The sequence below is a fragment of the Equus caballus genome, chromosome 13, assembly GCF_041296265.1.
Source record: "Equus caballus isolate H_3958 breed thoroughbred chromosome 13, TB-T2T, whole genome shotgun sequence".
Classification (NCBI taxonomy): Eukaryota; Metazoa; Chordata; class Mammalia; order Perissodactyla; family Equidae; genus Equus; species Equus caballus.
In genome coordinates, this window is record NC_091696.1 from 7,848,446 (window position 1) to 7,874,434 (window position 25,989).

The window sequence follows — 25,989 nt, forward strand, 5'->3', positions numbered from 1 at the left end:
GAAGTCAGAACTGTAGACTTCAGCCCTAGCTCAGGGGCACTCCACCCCCTTTTCCAGCAGGCATTTCCCTCTTTCCTTGCCTGTCCCTCTACTCTAGATCTGGAAAAATATGAAAATGCTTACGGAGGAGGATATAACCTAAACTATGCACACATTCCAAAATTTCCAGTCGTAGGAGGGGCTGGCCTGGCAGTCCCTAGCCCTACCTGTACACAGCCTTCAGCCCCACCGGGTGAGAGGCACTTCATGGGCTCTGGTTGAAGAGGTAGGAGTCTTTGGTCAAAGTGGGAGACAGGAGGAGGAAGGTGAGTTTTGGCACTGGCGCTCAAATGTGACTGCTTTAATCTCACCAAAGGCCCTCACAGCCCTCAGGATTAAATCCTACAAGACCCTCACATCCCAGCTCTGCCCACTGACTTCTCCAGTCCTCTTGTGGCCACTCTTCTCCCAGTCATTTTGAATTTTGTCAGATCCTTGAAGGCAGTATTTTTCAAATGTAGATAAAAAGCCATTAGTGGGTCATAAAATTTATTTATCATAGTATGTTGCTACCAGCACTAAGGGTAAAAGAGAAAAGTAGGAAGGACTGGATAGAATAGAAAACATCCGTGCGCACTGCACATAATGAAGGCGAGTGAGACTGCTGCTCCATGTGTGCACATGCGTGCGCATGTGTGTGTGCTTGATGTACAGTGTTTGTTGCTGCAAAGCAGGTGAAAACCTCTGCATGATGCAATTCCCTTTCAGGAATGAGATTCTGTCTAAATGGTGCCTCCTTGGCAGGTCTTCCCTTGAACTGCACTGTTCTTGCTGTGTGATTCCCATGGCATGCTATAATTCCTTTGTGCTCTGATCACATTAAAAAAAAAAAAAGATTTATTCAGTTTCCTATCTTCTGTGATAGACTGCAAGCTCCATGAGGCAGGGCCTGTGTGCCCCTAGCATCCTATCTGTCAGATACTGAGTGGCTGAATGATAGACCTGAGTTTAGGTTCCAGCTGTGTGTGTTCTTAGGCAAGTTCTCTTTTTATTTTTTCCAACTTTTTATCTGAAAGATTTCAATATACAGAAAAGTTGAAAGAACAGTATAATGAACACCCTATATATCCTCCACTTAGATGAACAATTAGTAACGGTTTTTCCATATATGCTTTCTATCTATCTATCTATGGACATTTTTTCTGACATCATTTGAAAGTAAGCTCATATATAACCTTCACCCCTAAGTACTATGGCATGCTTCTCCTAAGAGTAAGGTTATTCTCCTACATAATCACAATACTATTAAGATCCCTAAGAAAAAGAATTTAATTCCATAATACTATCTAAAATGAAGTCCATATTCAAATTTTTCCAAGTTTCCCCAAGAATGTGTTTTATAGCTATTCTAGTTCAAATCAGAAAAAAACAAAGGTCACATTGCATCATTGCATTTGGCTTTGTGTCTCTTTAGTTTCTTTTAATCTAGAACAGTTCCTCCACTTTTTTTTTCTTTTTCTGGTAGGGCCTTGACTTTTGGAGGAGTCAAGAACAGTTATCCTTTAGAATTTTCCACAGAATTTATTTCCCTGTTTTCTTGTGGTGGTATTTAACTTTCTTCTCAACCCCCTGTATTCCCTCTAAATTGGAATGAGGTTTAGAGGCTTGATTAAACATTTTGGCAAGAATACCTCACAGGTGATGTCTCCTTCAAGCTGTGTCACCTCAGGAGGCACATGCCAGATCATTCCACTCTAAGTAGCGCCATTTGTTCACCTGTTTAAGGTAGTGACTGCCAGATCTCTCCTGTGTGAAGACACGTTTCCCTTTTGCAATTAGTAAGTAATTTGCAAGGATGATCAACTCCAGCACCACGTGAAGAATCTTTTCCTCTACCCTGAGGTTTTTAGCAACCATCCATGATCGTTTGGGCAGGTTGTTCACCTGAGTCTCAGTCTCTTCATCTGCAATGTGGAGATAATAATGCCTGTCATTTGGATTTGCTGTGCAATGACATTTAAAAGTATTATATGAACACATATGAAAATGCTGTCATGGTCAGCCATAATTTCTCCCTTCTGAGAACACTATCCCCCTTCGTTTAAGAAAGTCCTCCCTACCTTCCTCCAAATATGTGGTCCAGATGCTGGCTTCTTAGATGACCCTACCTGTCTGGCTTCTATGGGGCACAGCCAGCTCATCTTCTTTGGCCAGGTAGAATGAGCACGTGACTCAAGCTGAGCCAATCAGAATGCTTCCCCGGGAAATTCTGAACCAACTGTGGTAGGAATAGGGTGAGGAAAACATTCTTTTTCCCTAATGTGAGGATGTGAGTCTGGAAGTTGACTACTTCCCCTACCACCTGGAGAATGAAAGCCTATTGGGTGGAGGAGATCAAAATTATGTCTTTGAGATCAGGCCAGAGAGGAGTTGTCCAGGGGTCTTCCTGGCCTGGCTCCAGTCCCTGCCAGCTATACCTCTGCTCTGCCCCAGCTATGCCAATCAAGGCCCTCTCTTGCCTGAGCACCTTACAAACTGGGTTCTGAACCTTATGACAGAATCTGAATAGCACAAGGCCTGTCACGTGCCTCTCAGGATAGGTGAGTAGATAAATTAGTGGTCCATGCACTCTCATCCCATCCTGTTGTCTTTGAATATGTACGGGCTAGTGGGGAGGTGTGAGGAGGTGCCAGCCATGGTTCTGGCTTTTTAAAATCTTAGGAGTTATAAATGCATTTCCTTGGTGAGCATAGACCCAAAGCAAGGGGGCTGGTGACTTACCCAGCCCCAAGTGTGGCCGCTCTTGCCACTAGAACCAACCCCCCAACCCAGATGCCCACAGCGGGAAGCCAGTTCTGTCTCCATGGAGTGCCCCGCCTCCTTTGAAGAGTTTAAAACACGCCCGAGTGGTGAGAGGGGCAGACAGCCTTGTTACAGGAGGGCAGAGAAGGGAAGATGAACGAAAGGGAGGCCTGAAGGAGACTGGAGCGCGTGCTCAGGACAAGCGATGGGAGAGCCTGGGAGTGAGGGTCTTGGGGGCAGGGAGTGAACCAGCAGGGTCTTGGGGAGGCAGGGAGACTCAGGGCTTCTTCCAGGCCCCGTTTGTGTAGCGCTATCTCCATGCAGGATCAATGGAGAAGTCTTGTCCAGGCGCTTCTTGTTGGACCCTTTCAGCCATCCAACAGGAGGAAAGACTACTATCATTCCCGTTTCACAGATGAGAAAACTGACACCCAAGTAAATTACCCAAAGTCACCTCGCTGGTAATAGCAGAGCTGGAATTCGAATTCAGATCCGGCCAACTCCAGATTGCTCCACCCCTACCCCGTTCCGCGCCCGGCTGAGCGGGGCCTGGACCGTCAAAGACCCCGAGGCTGAAGCCGGGTTCCCGCATCGGATGAGCAACGGGGCTGCTGTGCCGAAGGGTGAGTCCCCGCCCTCCTCCGCGGCCCCAAAGGCTCGGTGGGCTGTGCCAGGAAACGGAGCATCCCCGGGCCGGTCCCCGGGGGCAACGGAAGCTCTGGACAGGACCGCCGGCCAAAGGTGCGGACTAGGGGCCGGGGGCTCGCCCCGCCGCAGGGGGCCGGCGGGGAGCGAAGCTCTGCCCGGGAGACTGGGAGACCCCGGCGGAGGGAGGGGTGACCAGTGAGGGAATGAGCCGAGGTGGCTGCACGGTCCGGAGGGAGAAGGCGTGGAGAAGCCCCCACATCCCAAGGCCCGAAGTAACCGAGGAGCCCTTGGGACTAGCAGGGCGGGGTCTGGGGGTAGATGGCCAGGGGCGTGCCTGTCTCTGGGTCTGGAAAATGTCACTGTGGCTTTGGGGCCAAGGAAGGGCCGAGGGGGGCGGCAGTCAGCAGGAAGGAACCTCTGACCAAACCTCCTAGGTCAGTTTGCAGCCCAAGGAGCCACAAATTCCTGGTGGGAAAGGGGAGTGAGGCTCCCCGCGGCCCAGACGGTGCCTTCCAGTCTCTTCCCCATTCCAGCCCAGGATGCGCTTTATGTCGCCGGCTCTTCCATTGCCCAGTATGGTTCCCAGCTGTCCCAGGGGTGCGCAGGGCCTGGACAGGTGACAGGGCTGCATTCAGGCTGCCGCAGGGGGCTCAGGTCTGAGGGGCCCCCGGATAGAGGAAGCTCCACCCGGGCCTGTGGTTCTCAGATGCAGGTCCAGGCTCCACGGAGTCTGCAGCTCTTCTACTTTCCAGGGTCATAGGTCCTTTCTAAAATAATTAAAAACAAGTAAATAATAATAATTAAAACAATCGGTGATAGTAGATGACAGTTGTTTTGTCTTGGATGCCTTTGACAAAATAAAGAGTTGGCAGTCCTGTGTTCCCCCATTCTCTCTGCCTTTCTCACACATCCACATGAACACAACTGTTAGAAAAAATTCGCTGGTTCCACTAAGTCCAGATTTGGGAATCAGCGACTGAACCGCTAGCTGTGGGCAGCCGGTGAGGTGGGAGGGGCATCCATGCAGGATGCTGGTCCCTATCCCCGCTCTGATGGACTGTGGGATCCAGACAGGTGATCCTTCTCTCCAGCTAGGTTTCCTTATCAGTACATAGGGATCTACAAATCCCCTTTGATATTGACATGTCTGTGGTCCTTTGAATCTGGCCTATATGAATGTGTCCCCAAAATTGCATATCTCTGGGGCACAGTCGTCCCGTACCAGCGCTGAGGGCTGTGCCATGCAGGGCCCCGGCCTATCCCCAGAGGGGACCCAGTCCTCCTCACTGGAGAGCAGCCAGGCCCCGGGGACAGACAGGCCGTGGTGCACTGGGGCATGCCTGGCCCCACAGTAACACCAGTCAGGGGAGAGGAAAGCACTGTACCATGTGACATGTTTATGTGTCTCTCTCCCCAGTAGTTGCCAAGAGCCTGGAGTTCCTGTCCTTTTTTCATCGCTGAATCCCCTCCATTGGCCTGACCTGGGCATGGGGCGTCCAGGAAGTGCACAATTAATTTTTGTGGAGGGAATGGATAATGGTTGGTGGCTGGGAGGGCTGCATGGAGTGGACAGGACCAAGCTGAACTTTGCAGGAGAGGTGGGATTTAAAAGGCTTGGAGGAGCAGAGAGGGCACCCCCTGGGATGGAACCCAGGCAAGGAGGCTGGAGGTGTTTGGGGATGACTGCTGTGTTCCAGGAGCTGAGGGAGTCATGGCCAGGGCGGAGTCAGGAAGGGTGGGTGCTTGGGGAACTTTATAAAAGGAAAACTGAGAGGATGAGGAAGGCTGATGAGATGCAAATGGGGGACAAAGGAGAAACCAGCATGAGCTCCAGGCTAGAGTTTGGGTGGTAGAGAGAATGATTGAGGTCGGGAAGACATTAAGGTTGGTTTTGGACAAGTTGAGGTTCAGTGGGGGAACAGGAAAGGGTTCAGACCAAAATGTCCAGGGTACTCCATCTCATCCAGAGGACAAGGGTCAAGAAGTAGCCATGACTCCTACTCGGAGAGTCTTAGCGCTAGGTTTAAGCTCAATGCTCTGGTCCAACGGACTTCATCATTTTAGAGTAAAGGAAAGCGAAGCAGTAAAGTTCAGGTGGCTTGTCCATACAGCCTGGAAAGTGGATAGAAGATCGAAAGGGGTGCTTTGGAGAAAGGGAAGGATAAAAATTTTCAGGTGGGAAGGAGAGAAACTAGTGAATGACAGAAAGGAGGAGAAAGCACCTTAGAACATTTCCAAAGCACTCTAACAGCATGCAAAGAGGCAAGTTGTTTGTCCATTTATAAACAGCATATTTGGGTGGGAGATGCGGGAGGGCACCCACACCTCTGCCCTCTGCCATTAGCTTGTTCTGCGGTAGTGGTCAATAGCTGAAGTGAAGGGATCTACCTTGGGGCCATAGAGAGGGCTGGGTGCCCGGGCACTGAGCACAGGTGTTTGCATAGGGTGTGGAGAGCAGAAAGAAGTGCCCTTACACTGAGGGCCTTGTCTTCCACACTCACCATGCACAGCTTGAAACCTTGGTACTGCCAGGCATGGCCCTGCTTAGGCGGGAGTCTCCAGGCCTGCCTTTGGGCATGACTTGAAAAGGACTGCTGTCTTAGGGTGCCCCTCACCTCCCTTGTCACATCTCTCACCTCCTGATGTCCCCCTTCTGTACTACCAGGTGGCCAGGGTCATCACAGTGCCATCACAGGCATCTGGATGCCTCCCAACCAGGCCCGCCCTCCCTGCAGCACCCCAGGCTCCCAATCACCTCCTCTCCTTCCCACCTTGCCTCTCTCCACCTCAGGAAAACTCATTCCTTAGGGCTGCCAGGCTCGCAAAGGCAGTGAGGAAAACAGACTGTGGAATAAATCCGGTCTTAGGTTGTGAATGGCCACTAACCCCTTTTCCCACAGGGATATTTGAATTTTAAGAGAAATCTACTCCCCTCATCCTCCAACTTTAACCAAGCACCTGAGCCCCAAGCACTATGCTTGACCCCTTGGTATGCATGATTTCATTTGGCCCTCCTACTGACCTCACTGGGCAGGTGTCACAGCCTCCCTTTCCCACATCGGGGACCCAAGCTCCTGAGAGTTTCAGCAAGTTCTCCAAGGTTACATAGCTAGCAAGGGATAAAGCTGGGACAACAGTCCCAGGCTTCTAAAGCCAAGTGCAGCCAGCACTTATCTTCCACGTCGCAGGTGTTCATTCAAAGGAAGACATCTTAATGACAGATGGTAGTGAAGGAGAAGATGTGAGGGATCCTTCACTGAAGGCCTTGGCCTCTGGGCCCAGAGGGTACCTAGGGCTTCAGGAGGCTCTGTGAAACTCTAAAACTATTTGTAAAACTTTCTATTTGCACATCATCTGCTCATTTTCAGCGGAGGGCTCCTCCCAGCCAGGTGGACCTCTGTCCATCTAAAACCCGGGTCCTGAGGCAAGAAGGCCAGTCACTGAGTAAAGGTACTTCAGACCCTGGCCTTAATATCTGCCCCGGTCCTCATTCTGAAATCTCAAAAGGCAAATAACTGACTGCAAGAGAGGGTGGTGGAGAGGTTCTTCTGTGGCCAGTGGGTGAGTGTTTACAGAATGACCTGTTAGAACTTTAGTGCTGGAAGAGGTCTTGGGCATGGCCCAGTCTATCCTCTTCATCTTACAGAGGCAGAAATTGGATCTCAGAGAAGGGACCCCACGTGCCCAAGATCATCCCCTGAGTTAGTGGCAGAAAATCTGTTATGCACTTTTTACGCCCACCGAAGAGGTGTGAAGGCTGTAGAGTTTATCGAGGCAAAGAAACAAACATTTACGGAGTGTCACTGATGTGCTAACATTTCTGCAGGCGTCATCTCCCTCGCCCTGTGCTGCGTGAGAATTCGGAATAGATGCCCCATCTCTCACTCTTACTTTCCCTTGCACAGGTGATGCTGACTTTAGAGGACAAGGACATGAAGGGATTCATGTGGGCCACAGCCCCAGCCTTGACCTCCCTGGGCTACCTGCTCATGCTGGTGGTCTTCATCTCCCTTTTTGGGTGCGGCTGGTGAACGAGGAGTCCCGTGAAGTGTTTTCCAGGGGCCTGTTTGAGAACTGCCTCCACATCAAATGCTGGAAGCTTTGACCCTTATCTGGTAAGGAGAGATGGAGGCAGGGACTAGGGAGAGGGAGATGGGGCCTGTGTGGGGACTGGGGAGTGACAGAGGACTGGTTGGGGCAGAGAGGACAAAATTTAACAAGCCTTTAAGGGCATTTTCTCTGAGCCTCCACTCTCTTGGCGTTAGAGGAAAGTAGGCAACTGGGAAGAGGTTAATAATGTCAGGCTGACCACTAGAGTCAGGAGCACATGTGTCAGCAACACAGTTTATTTCTAGGGTAGGAGTGGTTCCACCTAGGATGGGGGAAGGTCCCGGCCTACTCTTTGAGGCTCCACCATCTCTCAGGGCTGCCCTTAGCCTAGATAGACAGCACCCTTTTGGATGGGTACAGCTCCTGGTTAGCAGAGTGCAGGCTGGATTTCAGCCCCTACTTGTCTGTCGGCCACACACCTGTCCAGCTGTGGGTGGCAGCTCTGCAGATAATGTGCTCAGGCCTGGGTACCACATTTTCATGGGAATGTGCACAAATATATGAGTTCAGTAGACTGTGAAGGCACTGACTCTCAAGACCATGTTTTACAAGGAAATTGGGGAGGTCATGAGGATGTCTGTCTTGGAAAAGAGGTGACCCTGGGAGACTTTGGTGCTATCTCCTGGTAATAGGAGAGGAGAGGCCACCTGGGGGAAGATGGGCCAGACTGTGTGAGCTCTTTGATCCGGGGTTCCTCAACCTTGGCACGACTGACATTTTGGGCCAGATAATCTTTGTTGTGGGGCTCTCCTGTTTCTTGCAGGATGGTTAATAGCACCTCTACTCTCTTCTACCTACTAGATGACAGTAGAACCTCCCCCCCCCCCCACTCCACCCCAGTTGTGACAACCAAAATTACCTCTTGGCATTGTCAAATATCAGTTGAGAACCACTGGTTTAACCCAAGGTAGATTCTAGGATATCTGGGTCTTCAGCACACCTTTATTACTTTATCCTACCCCTAGCTGTCCATCTCTGCATGCTTTGGAGGGTAATCTAACTCATTTTAATGTGGGTCTGAATCATGCCAACAGTAGGAGAATGAATCACCCTGTCTTCAAGACTCTGGCTTTGCTATTTTGGGTCTGTCTGTTTCACTCTATTCACCAGGATGATTAAATAGGAGTGTGGGGGTTCCCCACAGAGTTCAGAACATCTTGACCTTACAAAGTTCTGATTTTCCATGGGTGACTTATTTCAGTGTAACCAATACAGATGTGATTCTTCACATTTCCACAGGCAACAAGTTTTATCATGAGAGTTTCATTTTCTGTTGTTTATTAAAACCACCGTTTTTCCTAAGTGGATGACAGATGCATGGTTTCCCCACATGATTTGATACAACCAGATTCACATAATAATATTTGTTGAGAATTAGTGATTTCAGTATCTGAAATTGTCCATCTAATTTTTTTTCATTTACTTCCATGTTGTTGGGAACAAAATGGTGGGCCCAGAACATTCCTGGTGGCAAAGTGTCAGGGTCGGAGCCTTGGTCCCAGGCCAGGCTTTAGGATCCGAGGGTGGCAGAGCTCCAGAGGCCGTCTGTGCCCAGGCTCTGTGGGGCTCTGCCCTTGTGGGTCAGGGTGCCCTTCAGTGTACATCGTCCTTGGCCGCTTCTTTCTGCTGTCTGCAGTTGTCTTGTCTTTCCTCACCACCTTCAGCATGTGGTCCTTTGCTGCTCAGCTCTTTCTAAGGACCCGGAAGCACAACTTTGTGTCAGCCTTCCTCAGCTTCCTCACAGGTGTGGAACTGCAGGCAAGCCTTGGGGAGGAGTCCAAAGGCAGGGAATCTGTGATGGTCTCTGTGATGTCAGGAGCGAGAGAATTTTTAGGGCCCCTCTCCTCTGTTGCCTTCTCTGTGAAGCAGCCCGCCCCCATACCCACCCCTCAGGATTTACTATGCCTCTCCTTTAGGGCTTCTCAGTTGCTCTGTACCTGCTTCTAGCACAGCCCTTACCATGTTGGCTTGGGGTCATTGGTCTGGGAGTCTTTTTACCGTAATCTCTATCCCAGTGATTATCATAGACTCTACCACAAGAATTATAATAGAAATATATAATATAAGCAAAATATAAATATTTCTTGTCTGAATGAATGGAAGAGACCATCTCTGCCGTTTGGAACCTTTTGACTTTGGGAGGCTGAGCAAGGCCCTACCCTGGGAGGCTCCCATCAGATGGAGGAGGTGGAACACTCAGCATGGGAAGACCAGGTTGAGTTTCATTGAAACGTCACACCCAGACGGCCCACCTGGAGTCAGCCCAGGGCACGGACACAGAGGGTACCCAGGAAAGGGATTTCTGATTACCGGCCCCTGGGAAGTGAGGCAGATGGGCTTTGAGACGAGTTGGGGAGCAGGGTGAGATAGGCTTGTGCAGTGGCTCAGAGAGGGCAAGCGTTGTGGGCAGGACAAAGGAGCCTCCATGCAGGAGTCACACAGGCTGTGGGCCACATGGCTCTGTTTGGTTAAATCTGAGGAAGGCTGGAGCAAAGGCAGGAACCACAGGAGGAGAGCAAGAGTACCCCTTTTATCTTTACATACCATGACCATCTAAGCTCTTAATCTTCTCTGATTTTGTCCCTACCCCTAACTTCTTCCCATTATATTAACCTGACCCATGATCATAATCTATTTTAACTTGATTTTTATTATACATTGAATATATAAAAAGTATTTATAATATATCCTTAAGAAACAACTAGTTAAAAATAAACTGTACACCCGTATTTCCACCATATAGTTTAAGAATTAGCCTTATTTCGTCAAATCCATTGTTTGTAAGTTACTCCCTTATTTTATGTACCACTAAGAAAGAAAAGTTGATGCCAAGTATAATTCTTGTAAGACACAGCCTCATCTCAGAGATGTTAAAATGTGAAAAAAATTGACTTGTCAAAATTAATGAAATATGGTGGAACATTAAGTATCTTTGAAGTCTTCACCCCTCAACCATGTAGCTTTTCCTGATCTCATCCTCTTCTCTCCTTTCAAGAACCAATTATTCTGAAAGTTATGTTAATCATATTTACTACACATATAAATATCCTTAAACAATATATTATTTAGTTTTTCATGCTTTAAAACTTTGTACAATCATACTTTATTTATTCTTCTGGAATTTGCTATATTTTATCAACATTATAACCTTGAGATTCTTCCATGTTGATATGAGGAACTAAGCTTTATTCATGTTTACCACCTTAAGTGTTTAGTTGTATAACTAAGCTTGCCTGTAAAAGAATCACGGTATTTTTCTAAGGGAGAATTTTAAGCTCATGATTCAGTTTTTTTTAATGATTATAGGACTATTCAGGTATTTTTGTATCTTCTTGAGTCAGTTTTAGTAATTTATATATTTCTATAAATTTATACATTTTATCAGTTTTAAAATTTATTGACATAAAGTTACTCAAAATAGTTTCTTTTTTAATTTTTTAATTTGTGCTGCATCTGTTAGTTATGTACTTTTTTCATACTGAATTTTCTCTTTTTTCATTACCAATTTTGTCAGAGGTTTATCACTTTTTTAGTCTTTTCAAAGAACCAGCTTTTAGCTTTCTTGAACCTTCATATTTTATGTTTATTTCCTATTTAATTTTTGCTTCTTATTTTGAACTTCCCTCTCTACTACTTTTTTGCATTTATGCTGCTATTCCTTTTCCAATTTGTTAAATCAAGATCTAAACTCATCAATTATATCTTGTTTCCTGAGCAGGCATTTAAAGCTTTAATTACCCTCAAAGAATTGCTTTATTTGCGTCTCCCATTTTGATGTATAATATTTTATGTTATTGTTCTATTTAAAATATTTTCCGATTTTCCTTATGATTTCTTCTTTGATCCATGAATTATTTTAAAGTATACTTTTAAATTCCCAAGCATAGAATTTTTATTGTATCTTTGTGTTAATAATTTTAATGTAATATCAGTTTGATGATAGATCATGGTCTATGTAATCCTAATATTTTCAGATTTCTTGAGACTTGCTTTATAGCCTACTTTGAGGTCCATTTTCATGTTTCATGTTCAATGCAACCTTTTACCTATAATCATTAGATCAAGCTTATTTATTATATTGTTTAAATCTTGATTTAGAATTGTTATATTTTACTAGTGAACTGAAATTTTTATCATTTTGAAATTTTATCATTATGCTGTGATCCTTTTTATTTCTAGTAATGCTTTTTGCCATAAAATCTGTTTTATCTGATATCACTATAGCTACTTATACATTTTTTAGGTTAGTATTTGCCTATTAGATCTTTTAATCTTTTACTTTAAACTTTTTTACTTTAAACTCTTTTACTTTAAACTTTTTTACTTTAAACCTTTCTCTGTCTTCATGTTTTGGACATCTCTCATAAATTGCTTATGATTTTTTTCCCTCTAGCTTTATAATCTTTGTCTTTTAGATGAGCATTTAGTTGACTTACATATATTGTGACTAATGATATATTTGAATTTTTCCTACCACCTTAATTTGTGCTTTCAGTTGTTTTTTCTGCTGCCAAACCCCCCACCTCTCTTGCCTTGCTTTGGATTGATTGAATTTTATGTATATAATTCTCATTACATTTCCCCCCTCTTTATTTTGAAAATTATATGGTCTACTTGTGTTTGTGTAGTTGTTACTCTTGACATTTTAACATGCTTACTTAACAAAGTTGAAAGTTAATCATCATATTTAGTCTCCTCAGAAATAATACAAGGACCTCCTGCCCTCCTAAGTTATATGCTGTTTTGTCCAATGTCTCAGTTTCTTCTAGTTTTTAAAAAAATTCTACACATTTGGCATTATTATTATTTTATGCATTTAATATTTGTTTGTTTAAATTTACCACATATTTTGCAATTTAGTTGCTTCTCAAAGCTTCTCAGACTTTCTGTCTAAGGTCAGTATCCTTCTGCCCGAAATACATCCTTTATAATACTTTTTAATGAGGGTCAACAGAGATACACTCTCTCATATCTTGTTTGTGTGAAATTATCTTTCTTTCATTTTTGTTCGTTAAAGTTAGTTTTGCTTGGACACACGTTTTTAAGTTGACGGTTGTCCTCCCAGCATTCAAGATATTATTCTGTTATTTTCCCACCTCCATTGTTGTTGAGAAGTTGGCTCTGTAAAAATATCACTCTTTTTGAGGAAATCTTTCTTTTCTCTCAGACTTTCTTTGGTATTTTGAAGGGTATGTATATTTGTGTTATGGTTTGTTGCGTGAACTGAATCTGAGGAGTGGTGTCTTTCAGAATTTCTAGAACGCTTTTATCTTCTCCCAATTTTCTTTCCTTTTTGGGACTCCAGGAAGACATCTGTTAGATCTTGTTACCCCATCCTGCATGTCTCTTGATTTCTCTTTCATATTTTCCATCTCTTTGTCTTTCTGGGCTGCATTCTGAATAACTTACTTAGATGTATCTTCAATTTCATCCATTCACTTTTTAGCTGTGTCTGATCTGCTAATTAACCTATCTATTAAGTTTTTATTTCAATTTAACTAGAAGTTGTATTTCTCCTAAATCTTATCATATTTTATACCCTCTTTATCCTTACTTATATTTTAACCTATTCTCTAAATATTGTTTTATTATAATGTTAAACATACTTCCCTTGCATTCTGGTCTTATAAGTTTAACAACCTAATTATTTGCAGGTCTGACTCTATCCACTGCTGTTTCTGTAGGCTCTCACTTGTGGTGTCTTATTTCTTGGTATGTTTTGTGTTTTTTGGTATGTGTTTGACTGTGGATGCATTTTCCTTGGAATTTTTTTGGTGGAAGCTTTTTGAGGCCTGTATTTAAAGTGTTTCCTCACAAAAGGATTTGGGAGAGTGATGTCAGCATCATGGAGATGTGAGATGCTCCCTTTGTCTCTCCCCTTCAATCTACATCTAGTAAAATATCCATAACTCAACAATAGCTCCTCTGCCCAAACACTAGGATGCTGGAGAGATCTACATATCTGTACATCTGAAGGTGGGTGGGTTGGAACACACAAAGGAGGTGGAACTGGGGGAACAGTGGAGGCAGTGCCTGCAATCCTGGCCCCCTGGCCATGGTAGCTGAGCCTGCAGCCCCAGGGAACCTGGTGGCAACAGCAGAGGCAGCACACAGGACTCCAGCTTCCCAGCCACAGCAGTGCCTGTGGCCACAGGGAAACAGGCAACAGCTGCAGTGGGGCCTGTGATCCCTAGCCACAGTAATGCCTGTGACTCTAGGCCACCCCCCTGCTCCCCGGTGTAGCAGTGGTGCCTGCAAACCCAACAACTCCAGATGTGGTGAAGGTGCCTGCAACCCTGGCTCCTCCACCAGCTTCCTCCTTCCCCTGCTGTGGGACCCTGGATGTGGTGGAGGTGCCTGCCAAGAACATACAATGGAGAAAGGAAAGTCTCTTCAATAAATGGTGTTGGGAAACTGGCCAGCCACATGTAAAAGAATGAAACTAGACCACTATCTTACACAGAAATTAACTCAAAATGAATTAAAGACTTGAGTATAAGACCTAGAAGAAAACTCCTAGAAGAAAGCATAGGTAGTATGCTCTTTGACATCAGTCTTAGCAGTATGTTTTTGGATATGTCTCCTCAGGCAAGGGAAACAAAAGCAAAAATAAATAAGACTATATCAAACTAAAAGCTTCTGCTTGGCAAAGGAAACCATCAACAAAATGAAAAGACAACCAACAAATGGGAGAAGTTATTTGCAATCATATATCCGATAAGGGGTTAATATTCCAAAATATATAAAGAACTCATATAACTCAACAACAAAAAAGCAAACAACCCAATTAAAAAATGGGCAGAGAATCGGAATAGACATTTTTCCAAAGAAGACATACAGATGGCCAACAGACACATGAAAAGATGTTCAACATTACTAATTATTAGGGAAACGCAAATCAAAACCACAGTGAGATACCTCACAGTTGTTGGAATGGCTATTATCAAAAATATAAGAAATGACAAGTGTTGGAGAGGATCTGGAGAAAAGGGAACCCTCGTACACTGCTGCAATGGCAATGCAAATTGGTGGAGACATTATGGAAAACAATATGGAGATTCCTCCAAAATTAAGAATAGAACTACCATATGATCCAGCTATTCCACTTTTGGGTATTTATCTGAAGAATATGAAAACACTAACTCGAAAAGATATATGCACCCCTATGTTCATTGCAGCATTATTTACAATAACCAAGATATTGGAACAACCTAAGTGCCCATTGACAGATGAATGGATAAAGAAGATGTGGTATATATATACAAGGGAATACTACTCAGCCATAATGAAAGACAAAATCGTGCCGTTTGCGACAACTTGAGTGAATCTTGAGGGTATAAGCTAAATAAGTCAGAAATAGAAAGTCATATACGAATTTCATATTATTATTTCATTCACACGTAGAAGATAAAACAACAACAACAAACACATATATACAGAGAACAGATAAGTGGTTACCAGTGGTGAAGTGGGTAGGGGAAGGATAATATGGGTAAAGAGGGTCAATTGTATGGTGATGGATGGAAACTAGATTTTGGTGGTGAGAACACTGTAGTGTATACAGAAGTCAAATTATAGTGTCGTACACGTGAGACATATAATTTTGTAAACCAATAGTAGCCCAATTAAAAACAAAGTGGATTTGCATTTGCTTCTGCTTGGTGTTTGGGTGTACAACTAGCCTAGGATCACAAACAAAATACATAGGCATTGTGAATTTAGCTTTAGACCCACATAATAGCTAGCCTGTGTTTACAAATTCTCAGTCAATACAGGTAACTTTGAAGTTCCAGCTTTACGTGGCAGACTCTTATTAAATTCCCCATCTTCTCAGGCCCTGGGCTTTTTCTCCTACTTTTTGTGCCCCAGATGGCCAACAGAATGGAAAATCAGATCACCTGGGCTGAGTGTATATCTCCGAGGTGAAGGCTAATTGTGGGCTTGCTTAACTCTTTAGATTCCTGTTTTCACTATGGTTTTGGCTTTTGAGAATATCTTACTCTGACGCCAGCTTGGCATTGCATTAAAAAATTTGTTTCTAAAGAAATATTTTATTTAGAATTTTTGCTGTTTTTAGTGGGAGAGTATTTAGTCTGCCATAATGCTGAAAACAGAAGTTGTCCTTTATCATAGTCTTATCCTTAATACAGCATTTATTATTCACTCAAGATATATGCGTTATTTCTTATGAATATTGATTCCCTTTTCCCTTTCTTTTGCTTCTTGAGTTGGGCATCAAGAGACCTGGGTGTTGTGTTTCACCTTCTTCTCTTAAACCTTGTTTTCTTACCTATTAATGGTTAGACAGTTGCTAAGATGCCTTCTAGCACTGGCCATGGTTCTGTGATTTTACCCATCTATTTGTGTACCTGGTCTTTTGATGCATTCTGTCTTTCCTTCTGTCTCTGTAATACTCCAGGTTGGAGGGGAGAACTAGGGAGGATAGGTATAGCTCAGAGGGAGTCGCAGTAGACGAGAGAGTTCCTGACCCCTAGGGCATGGAGCTCAGCACTCTCTAACCCGACCCAAACTTTTGCTGTTACCTAGGTGCCATCTGCCTCTTTCAAGAATCAGCCTGCCTTGGCTGCCATTTGTTGCCCATTTCCCAGAATATTGAGGAGACCGAAGGGATCCTGCACCTGGTAAATCTGGAGAGTTTGGGAGGATAACTGAGCTCAATACAAAAGGAGACTTTGCTGAAGGAAGAAACAATTGTGTAGCCCAGGGTAGTCAGTCCTCTACGCTTCGTCAAGCTGTGTGAGTATATGTGTGTAGGTGTATGTGGCTCCCCCTTGTCCGCCAGTCTCTGCTGCTTCTGATGAGCTTCTTGGGTGTCAGATCAACCCTCCACTCCCTCATACTCACAGGGATTCTATCTTGCTCATATTTGAAATTTGATAAAAGATTTTTTAATTCTTCTGAGCTTCCTGAGTGGTTTATTTTTGCAGGTGTTTTCAGTAAAAGGAGGAATATTGCCCATTAATCCATACCAAAAAAAAAACCAACAACAACAAAAACCACCCCCCAAAACCCCAAAGCAGCCTGGAGGGCAGGAGGGAAGGTAGGAATATTACAAAATGATCAAGTGAAGTGAGCTTTTGTAAAACAAAAACTGAACAGAATATAACGACAACAGAGGGTGTTTGAGTTAGTGATATTAAAAAGAAAAAGCGATGTCCCTAAACAAAAGCATGACTCAGTACAGGAAACTTTCCTGAAGCACGTGTTGGAGGGAAGGGTTGGGAGTGGTTAAAGGTGAAAGCTTGCCCAAGATTGAGCTCCTAGGTCTGGAAGTCTGAGCCTAGTGAGTTTATGCCTCTGAGGAAAGCATAGGCAAGTTAGCCAGTCAACACATCGGCATTCCATCCTTTCACTCGAGCCAGAGGCCTCTTGAGGGCACCTCTAAAGTGCTCCCCTTCACAGCCCTGATGGTGCTTACAGACTGGTGAGCACTCAGCCTCCCAGTTAGGATGAGTATAGCTGGAAAGTACAAATGCTTTGGGGCAGTGGGGAGGCTAGAAATTGACCCAAGCCCTCTGCTGGCTTCATATCCACTCTTCATCTCAATGATACCAAGTAATAATGCCTCCCCACGTCTCCCTCTAAAGAACACATATGTGGAAAAAGCTCTTAGAACTTAAGCAGTGCAACTTCAAAAACCAGCTCCCTGTAGGGAGCCGTGTATGTCTTTCTGGAGAGGAGATGTGATGGACACGGCTAGAGTCAAGCGGGCTCTGTTGTGACCATTAAACAGTGTTCATCAAAGGCTGACCTTGTGCAGTGCACCATGGGGTACACAGAGGTATCAGAACCACTTCCTGTTCTCCAGAGGCTCAGACTCAAGCAGAAAAACTAAGAGATATACACTTTAAAAACAGCCAATAAGTGTTTTAGTTAGATTATTTTTAGTTTCTTATTACATTCCCTTCAAAAGGTGTCTTGAGAGTTTCTTATAGGAATATGGTGACAGCTTAGTTCCGGTCTTCTCACTTTTCCACCTAAAAACAAAAACTATATAGGAACTATAATTGTCAGTGAAACTAAGGATAGAGAAAATCTTCAACCTCTAAAATAGGTAACTGTGGCCCACACCACCCTAAACCTGCAGAACCAGGATGGGAAGCCACAACTGGGAGATTAACATGGTGGGCACGGTGGGGTGAGTCGGAGAACATATAGTGGTGGCGAATTCCGAAAATCATGAGCAATTATTAACCTTCAGGTGTCTGAGGAGGACCCACCCTGAGAAGGAATGGCCATGGACAGGACAGTGAGGAAACATGATGGGGCATGTGTGTTGGAGAGGCAGAGAAGGCATGGAACATGCCTGGAAACCTATAAAGGGAAAGATGTAAGAAGGCACCACTTGTAAAAGAAAGATCACCTTGGAAGGCAGATAATAATATCATTTGATAGAATTGACTGGTGGAGAACATAAGTAAGTAAGTGGTAGTACAAGCCTTCTGAACCCAGTTAGGATATAAGGGTCAGAGGAATCCTGGCCAAGTGGGGAACTATATATTGAAGTATCCCTCAGCGTAGCAGTGGAAGGAAGAGCACTCACACTGAGAGGGTGGGATCGTTCCGCTTACCTGACGCCCCTTCCACAGTATCCTCCTGCAAACAGCTGGGCCAGGAAAGTCAAACTCATTCAAGTAGAAGAGTAAAACAGCAATATCAGTACAAAGGTGTTATAAGAAAAAGCAGAAAGAGAAGCAAAAGTCTGGATATGAAGAAAACTCAGCAGAAAATGGTTGCCACAATGTGGAGGAAAATTATAATCCAACATTCCAAGATAAATTTAAAAAGTTAATGAAGCAATTGCAGCTAGGAAAAATAAATCCCACAAATCAGAATTATAGGAACTTAGAGAAGAAACATCCTGACCCCAGAAAGTGAGGGCCAGATAACGGGCGGATATAAAATGGGAACTGATCAAATTCAAGAAAGAGCTGGAAAAAGTCTAAAGAAGACTAAAAGACTAAATTACAAGACTTAGAAGACTAAATTACAAGAAGCACCAGAGAGAATAGATACCAGAACAGTAAGAGGTATAAAGGATAAGAATAATAAATGTGCAAAAAATGAAATAAAGAAATGAAAAGGATTAGAGAGAGTGAAAGCTATAAAAGACAGGTAAAGGAGTTCCACCATGTATAAAATTGGAGTCCCTGAGGCAGAAAACTGAAATAAAGGAACAGAACAAATATTTAAAACTAAAATTCGAGAAAACTGATTGAAATAAAGTTCCTTTCTATTGAAAAGGAACCTACTGGAAAGGAGTAACATTTACTTGGGAAAATTGATGCAAGATGCTCAACTTCTACCATGGGGCAGTGCTTTGTTTTTTACTGGAATAGACACTCTGGAACAAAGCACTGCCCTATCATGGAAGGCCTGGAGCCTCTGTACTTTCTTTGTGCACAAATACTGGCATACAATGCAAAATTACTAGACATGCAAAAATGTGACTGAAGAGAAAAAAATAACCAATAGCTAAGCAGATGCAATGATGATTCAAATATTGGGGTTAGCAAACACAAACTTTAAAATAACTATTATTAAACTATTGTTAATATGTTAAAGAAATTAGAATAAAAGAAATGCAAAATTTCAAAAACTGGAGAAAACGCTACTGAAATGTCATTTCTCCATTTGAGATCTGCAAAAGTCAAAAGTTGGATGCAACACATTCTGTTGGCTAAGCTGTGGGGAAACAGACACTGTCATATGTTGCAAATAGAACTGAAAAATGATATAATCCATATTGAGGGGAATCTGGCAATGTCTGCAAAACTACAAAAGTGTTAATACTTTAAATCAACATTCTCAGTTTAAGAATTTATCCAACAGATACACCTGCACACATATTTAAAAATGATATAGGTGCAGGGTTATTAATTGCTGCAGCATTTGTAATAATAAATGATTAGGAGCAAGTCAAATGTCCATCAATAGGGGACATATTAAATCAATTGTGTTACATCTACACCAGCTTAAAAGAAAATGAGGGGCCGGCCCAGTGGCGCAGCAGTTAGGTTCGCACGTTCCACTTCAGTGGCCCAGGGTTCGCCAGTTCGGATCCTAGGTGCGGACATGGCACGCTTGACAAGCCATGCTGTGGTAGGTGTCCCACATATAAAGTAGAGGAAGATGGGTGTGGATGTTAGCTCAGGGCCAGTCTTCCTCAGCAAAAAAGGGAGGATTGGCGGCAGATGTTAGCTCAGGGCTAATCTTCCTCCAAAAAAAATAAAAGAGAAAATGAGACAGATATCTATGTACTGATATGGAATATTTTTGAAGACATATCACATGATAAAAAACAAGGTATCAGTGTACTTCCTTTTGTGTAAGAAAGGGGGAGAAGACAGGAGAAAATATATGAATATTAGTATCTGCAAATAAATACTTGAAAACTATACAATAAACTAATAAATCTTTAGAGATGGGGGTAGATTAGGGAATGGGGTGGTGGAGTGGGCAAAGGCAGGAGCAATAATTCTGTGTGTAACTTTTTATATGATATTGATTCTTGAATCATGTAAATGTGTTACCTATTCAAAAATTCGTATGAAATAAAACATTCATATTAAAATTAACAGAAACAGAGGAAAAGATAAAAAAAGCCCATTCATAGGAAAAGAAATATAAGTAAGTAGCTTATGAATAATAGTTGACTTTACTCATAATTAAGATATGCAAATAAAAATAGGTCACTATTTATTTCACTTGTCAGATTACAAAGATGAAAAAGTTTGATGAGATCCAGTGTTGATGAGATTGTGGAGAAATGAACATTATCCCCCACTATTTGAGGGAGTGGAAATTGGTGCAGGCTCTTTGTAGGATAATTTGGCAACAGCTGACCAAATTCAAAATGCATGGATAACTTTTAGAGCCAACAATTCCATGTACAGGAATTCATCCTTTAGGTTCATTTGCAAAAGGTGCACAAGGAATTATGTATAACAATGTTCATTCCAGATTTCTGGTAAATCCTAATGTTGGAAACAACCTCAATGTCCACCAATAAGCTTCATAAATCATGGGAAATACATGCAGTGGAATACTGTGCAGCTGGTAAAAAGAATGAGGTAGATCAGTATGTGTAGACATGGAAAGATATTGTTTAGTGTATAAAAACAAAGTGCAGAACAAAATACAGCATGGTTCTGCTTTGGAAAACAAAAAGGATATGCATTTTATGCTTAGTTTGCCTATAGCATTTCTGGAAAAATTCCTGAAACCTGCTTCATGGCCTCATGCTAACCTCTGACTCCTCAGGCCTCCTTGTTGGTTTCCAGCCCTCCTCTCTGCTCAGTTTGGACTCTGTGGTCACTCAATACAACATTCTCCCACTACGGCCCTCATTTCCGTCCCCTTGGCATTCTCTCATAATAATCAATATTGGTTTAACTCAGCTGTTTGTTTTCTGCAGATCTGCCCCTAGATTGCACAAACAACTGTATGGATTGATTCTCTCAGTTGTTTTGTTTTCAGTCTCACTTGAGTATTCAGTGTGGCTTGACAATCTTTCCATGCACCCTACAAATTTTTCCTACATCATTCCTCACAATAGATATTCCAATTTTTGTTTTTTTTAAGATTGGCACCTGAGCTAACAACTGTTGCCAATCTTCTTCTTTTTTTTTTGCTTTTTCTCCCCAAATCCCCTCAGTACCTAGTTGTATCTTTTTAGTTGTGGGTTCTTCTAGTTGTGCTATGTGGGATGCTGCCTCAACATGACCAGATGAGTGGTGCCGTGTCCACGCCCAGGATCTGAACCAGCAAAACCCTGGGGGGCTGAAGCGGAGCGCACAAACTTAACCACTAGGCCATGGGGCCAGCCCCCCAGATATTCCAATCTTAACCCCATTATTTAAGCTCCAAGCCTATCATCATCTCTTGTACTCTCACCAGATAATATCACTGAGAAAAGAGGCCAAGAATGAACTCCTTAAACTTCTCTCTAGAATAACTTTAAAATAATCTACATGAGGGGTGAGCAAACTACAGCCCTTGTGTCAAATCCAGCCCTGGCTGTGAGCTAAAAATGGTTTTTACCTTTTAAAGGATTGTGAAAATGAAGAGGAGTATGCGACACACTATGTGTCGTGCAAAGCCTAGGATGGTTACTATCTGGCCCTTCACAGAGAAAGTTTGCAGAGCTCTGACCTACACCATCACCCATCTTTGATTCTTTTCTTCCCAATTCAGAGGAGCCCCTTTCTCCTGGCCAAGGCTGACCTGGAGACCTGTCATCTGATCCAGTCTCCTTCTGCCTTTTCCAGAATGCCCTCCTCTCTGTGTCTCTCCATGGCAAGCCGAAGACTGGTTTTTGATGTCACTAGATATAGTTCAGTCTTCCAAGACAGATTGTCTGAGCCAGTCAGGCAGTTTCTTGGCCCTGGATGACAAGGTTGTCTCATCCCTCTTGGAGGTGAGTGCATGTGAGTGGATGAGGAGGATATCCGACACTATTTCCAGAAGGGATTGATAATATAATTTGTAATATAAAAGAATGAGACCCTGTGAGCCCAGCTGGATTTTGCCCCCGCATGTGGTATAAGGTATGGACCCAGTGTTCTCTCTTTCCAGATGACCAACAAGTGGTCTACTTTTTCAAAGTCCGTTTTTTTGATATGAGATGTGGACTTGGTCATTTAGTAAATTATTCCATCTTCTCTCTCATCCTCCAGATGCAATCAGTGTTCAAACCTTGCCTATGTTGCTTCCCAAATAGGTTTCACATCTACACCCTCCTTGCAACCTCCAGTCTCACGGACTGCCTCCGTTCCGTCTGGTCCTTTCTCTCCTGGATTGCATTATTTAGCCCCACAGTCCGTCTTCTCATCTCCCCACCCTCCTCCTCTCTCGCTCAGTCTCTTTCGCAGGTTTGTTTCTCAGTACCGTCTTTTCTAAAATCTATTCCTTCCCGCGGCTTCCCACTGCCTTCGGCTTACCCTCCGAATTACCTAGTTTAGCCTTCTGCTCTAGCGGCTCCGATGGTGTGGGAATGCCGTCATTCCCACCCCTCGCTGGGCACCTCGTGCTCCCTCTGCTGGGGACACTTACCTCACTGGTCCACCCTTCAAATCTGAGCTCAGGTTGCGGCTCCTCCAGGAAGCCTTCCCTGACTACCCCGCCCCTCCCCTCACTACCCGGGGGTCGTGGCCTCTTTTATGTGAATTTATAATCCTCGGTGCTTCCCTCTGTCACCCCCGGCCCCCACACCTCGCATAAAATACCGCAGGCGCGGAATAAACACGTGTTGAACGACTGGACTCCAAAGCTCCGAAGGAGGCACCGTGTCCTTCCCACAGAGAGAAAGCGGGTGCAAAGGAAAGGAGGCGCAGAGGGGCCTGAGCCTCCAGGAGACGAGTTAGCCACGGGGACCAGCGACCATCGAGACGATCGACCTCCGAGAGTCCTAGAGAGGAAACGGAAGGGACCCCCTTCCTTACGCACCTGTCTGACAGTGTTCGCAGCCCACTTCCGGTCCGCCGAGGGCGCGGGCCAGCTCGGCGCGCGTGTGGGGCCGCGGGTGAGAGTCCGGTTGGGGCCGGGCGGGGCGGCGGGGTGGAGGTGGACGGGCGCGGGGGCCGAGCTGTGGTGCCGCTGCGGGCCTCGGCGGCGGCGGGGCTGACGCTGCGGGCGGCGCGTCTCCTCGGAGCTGCCTCCCGCGGCGCCGAGGCCTTGCGGGTCGGGCGCGGGGGTCCGCTCCGCGGTCGGCTCAGGGTGGAGCGAGGCCGATCCCGCGCGGCCAGGGGTGGCTTAACGCGGGGGGCTCCACGAACCCGAGACCTTGAACCGAGGCGGAGCTCTGAAAAGTGAAAGTAGTCCTTTTAGAGCGAGGCGTGACACGCTCGTTTAAAGAGCAGTTACGGGACGCCTTCTGTCTGTCAAGTGCCAGGGATGAAAAATGATCGCGGACCTTTCTTGCCTTCGGGGAACCTGGTAGACGGAGACACATTGGTAAATATTTGCGCCGTAGTGCGATCAACGCAGTAGTGGGTGGAGTGAATAAATGCTGTAGCTGGGAAGTCATGAAAGAGAAATCTCAATTGATGCAGCAGAGAAACTGAATAGACTGAAGGTGTAAAATAGGTTTAAGAAAGGTAGATAAATAGACAAACACCCGATAGGATATTAAGCGGAAGCTCGGACGTGCCTCCTGCCGTCTGCTTATTCTCTGCTCCATTTAGAGTGATCGTCCCCCGCTCTAAAAGCCGAGCCCCTTACCCGCTTTGGACTTCCAGGTCGGTCTTCCCATCCTAGGTGCTCCCCCCGCTCCCATGGGATTAAATAGTACTCATCCTTCAGTTTAGTGCAAGCCTCTTCTTTGTCACGGGTACTTGAACCTACATGAACTTTTCTGTCTTTTTGGCTTCCCGTGTTTCTCATCTGTACCACAGGTTTTGGGAGGCTGACCTTGGTCTGCAATCTAACCTCTTACATGTTCAGGTTCTTCACCTGAAAAGTAGGGAGAGTTGTCCTCACCATACAGAGTTGTTCTGTTTATGAGAGTATGTGTTCGCATGCTTTCTAAGTGGTAAAGCCTCCACAAGCTAGAAATCTTCCCATCCATGGTAATAAGGTGTGTATGTTGCCCTGTTGTTTTCTTTAGGATGAGCACACCGTCGCACCCAAGCCACCAGCAAGTCTATTGGTTTTACCTCCAAAATATATGTTAACTTTGCTTCTTTGCCACCACCCTGATCTAAGCCCCTGTCATCTTCTGCTTGGACAGCTGTAAGTGCCACCTCCGTCTTGTCCCCTCTAATCTATTCTCTGTTGACACACCACAGGCAAAATGGCCTTTGTGAAACATGTAGCTGCCCACTACAGTGAGAAATGAGTAAAGCCCATAATTCTCACTGTGGTCCAGGCCCTGGATACTCTGGTTCTGCCTGCCTCTGCCACTCTTCTCGTGCCCGTCACTCACTCTGCTGAAGCTACACTGCACTTTGGCTTGTTCTCTGACCGGCAAGTGATTTCTAGCCTCAAGGCTTTTGCCTGGACTGCGCTTTGAATGACTGGCTCCTTCGCATCCTTCAGGTCTCAGCCCAGGTGTTATCTCTTCAGAAAAGCCTTTTTCAAGTTGTTCATCCCCCATTAACAAAGCACCATACTTACTTCCTTTCTATAACTTATCTCCATTTCTAATTTTAATTTATTTGCTTACATTTGTTTTCTTCTGTCCACTGTGTTAGTATATGAGTTTCAAAGGGCGAGATGCCTTGTCTGTCTTCTTCTCTATTCTGTTTCCAGTTTGTGCAGGTCTGGCATATATATGTGTTGAATGTATATTTCCTTTAGTGTTGAAAGAGGGGGTCCTGGTGACTGACGTAGTTATAACCTATCTTATATTATTCTCTGATTGTAGCGTTCTCTCCCTAATGAAATCCTAAGGTGTTTGTGGGTGTAAGCTAAACCCTACACGTTTTCTGTTTACTCTCTGCACATACTGGGTGGTTAGCAAATACTGAGTCACGTTCACATGATTTTCAGGATGTATGTTCAGTATTTTGAAAATTCCTCATAGAAGTAATTACCGTGTTCTCTAGCAGAATATTCATTGATGTAGAGACAGAATTGGAATGGACTGACGTTTCCTAGGTGTCTCACTTATGTTGTCATCACTGTCTCTGTGGTCTTCCCAACAGACCCTCCGTCTTCTGGGAGGAAGTGTGAAGATGCTTAAAGAGCATCCAGGGATGGCGGAGGAGCCTCAGCAGCAGATGAGTGTTCCTGTGGTAAAACTGGAGAAGGAGTTGCCGTGGGGCAGGGGAAGGGAGGACCCTAGTCCTGAGACTTTTCGTCTGAGATTTCGGCAGTTCCGCTACCAGGAGGCAGCTGGTCCCCAGGAAGCCCTCAGGGAACTCCAGGAGCTCTGTCGCCAGTGGCTGAGGCCCGAGCTGCACACCAAGGAGCAGATCCTGGAGCTGCTGGTGCTGGAGCAGTTCCTGACCATCCTGCCCCGGGAGTTCTACGCCTGGATTCGGGAGCACGGCCCGGAGAGTGGCAAGGCCCTGGTGGCCATGGTGGAGGATTTCACGGAGAGAGCGTTGGAGGCCAAGGCGGTGGGTGAGAAGGGGGTCCCAGGTCTTGCTTTCTTGGTGCGGGAAGGGGAGATTTAAAGAATGGAAAGGTTTGAGGAAGCAGTGGGAGTGGATGGGGCATAGAATCTCCCTCCTCTGCTCCCAGACTCCGAGGTACTTTTTGGAGGGTAGTAGAGTTTTCGGCAAGAAAAGCCATTCCCAGGGAAGCTACAGGGCCTGTGGAAGGGCCGTTAGCTTCCTTTTTGGTCATCAGGGCTGAGGCCTGGCCATATTTCCCTCGTGAGCCTCAGGCCCAAAGAAGGCAATTGGGATCGATTTCAAAGTTCCTTGTAGAACAGTTCTTCTTTGGGCAGAGATGCATATGGGAATGCGAGGAATTCCGCTTGGT

At 44.8% G+C, this 25,989-nt stretch overlaps 2 protein-coding genes and 1 long non-coding RNA gene across 13 annotated transcripts in view; 2 read left to right on the top strand and 1 right to left on the bottom strand.

The window, feature by feature from the left end:
* Positions 1 to 25,989, top strand: part of ZSCAN25 (zinc finger and SCAN domain containing 25) — a 58,436-nt gene that overhangs the window by 13,318 nt on the left and 19,129 nt on the right. The window contains exons 3-7 of one of the 11 annotated variants that reach the window (XM_070231653.1): positions 16,087 to 16,296; positions 21,831 to 21,979; positions 22,283 to 23,083; positions 24,167 to 24,291; positions 25,206 to 25,622. In XM_070231653.1, coding sequence (XP_070087754.1) covers positions 25,236 to 25,622 — 387 coding nt within the window. In that variant the 5' untranslated portion in view covers positions 16,087 to 16,296; positions 21,831 to 21,979; positions 22,283 to 23,083; positions 24,167 to 24,291; positions 25,206 to 25,235. Of the gene's footprint in view, positions 1 to 16,086; positions 16,297 to 21,830; positions 21,980 to 22,282; positions 23,084 to 23,312; positions 23,515 to 24,166; positions 24,292 to 25,205; positions 25,627 to 25,989 lie in introns of those variants that run through there. The other 10 variants (XM_023616796.2, XM_070231655.1, XM_023616795.2 and 7 more) reach the window with 10 other exon arrangements.
* LOC138917095 (uncharacterized) lies at positions 512 to 23,371 on the bottom strand. The gene is made up of 2 exons (XR_011424583.1): positions 23,008 to 23,371; positions 512 to 4,196 (listed from the first exon to the last, which is right to left on the bottom strand). It is a non-coding gene; the product is annotated as an uncharacterized lncRNA (long non-coding RNA).
* On the top strand, positions 7,338 to 16,393 carry TMEM225B (transmembrane protein 225B). Its single transcript, XM_070232564.1, is given in 4 exon segments — positions 7,338 to 7,434; positions 7,437 to 7,544; positions 9,137 to 9,472; positions 16,087 to 16,393. Coding segments are annotated over 4 exon segments (714 nt in total). The 3' UTR covers positions 16,260 to 16,393.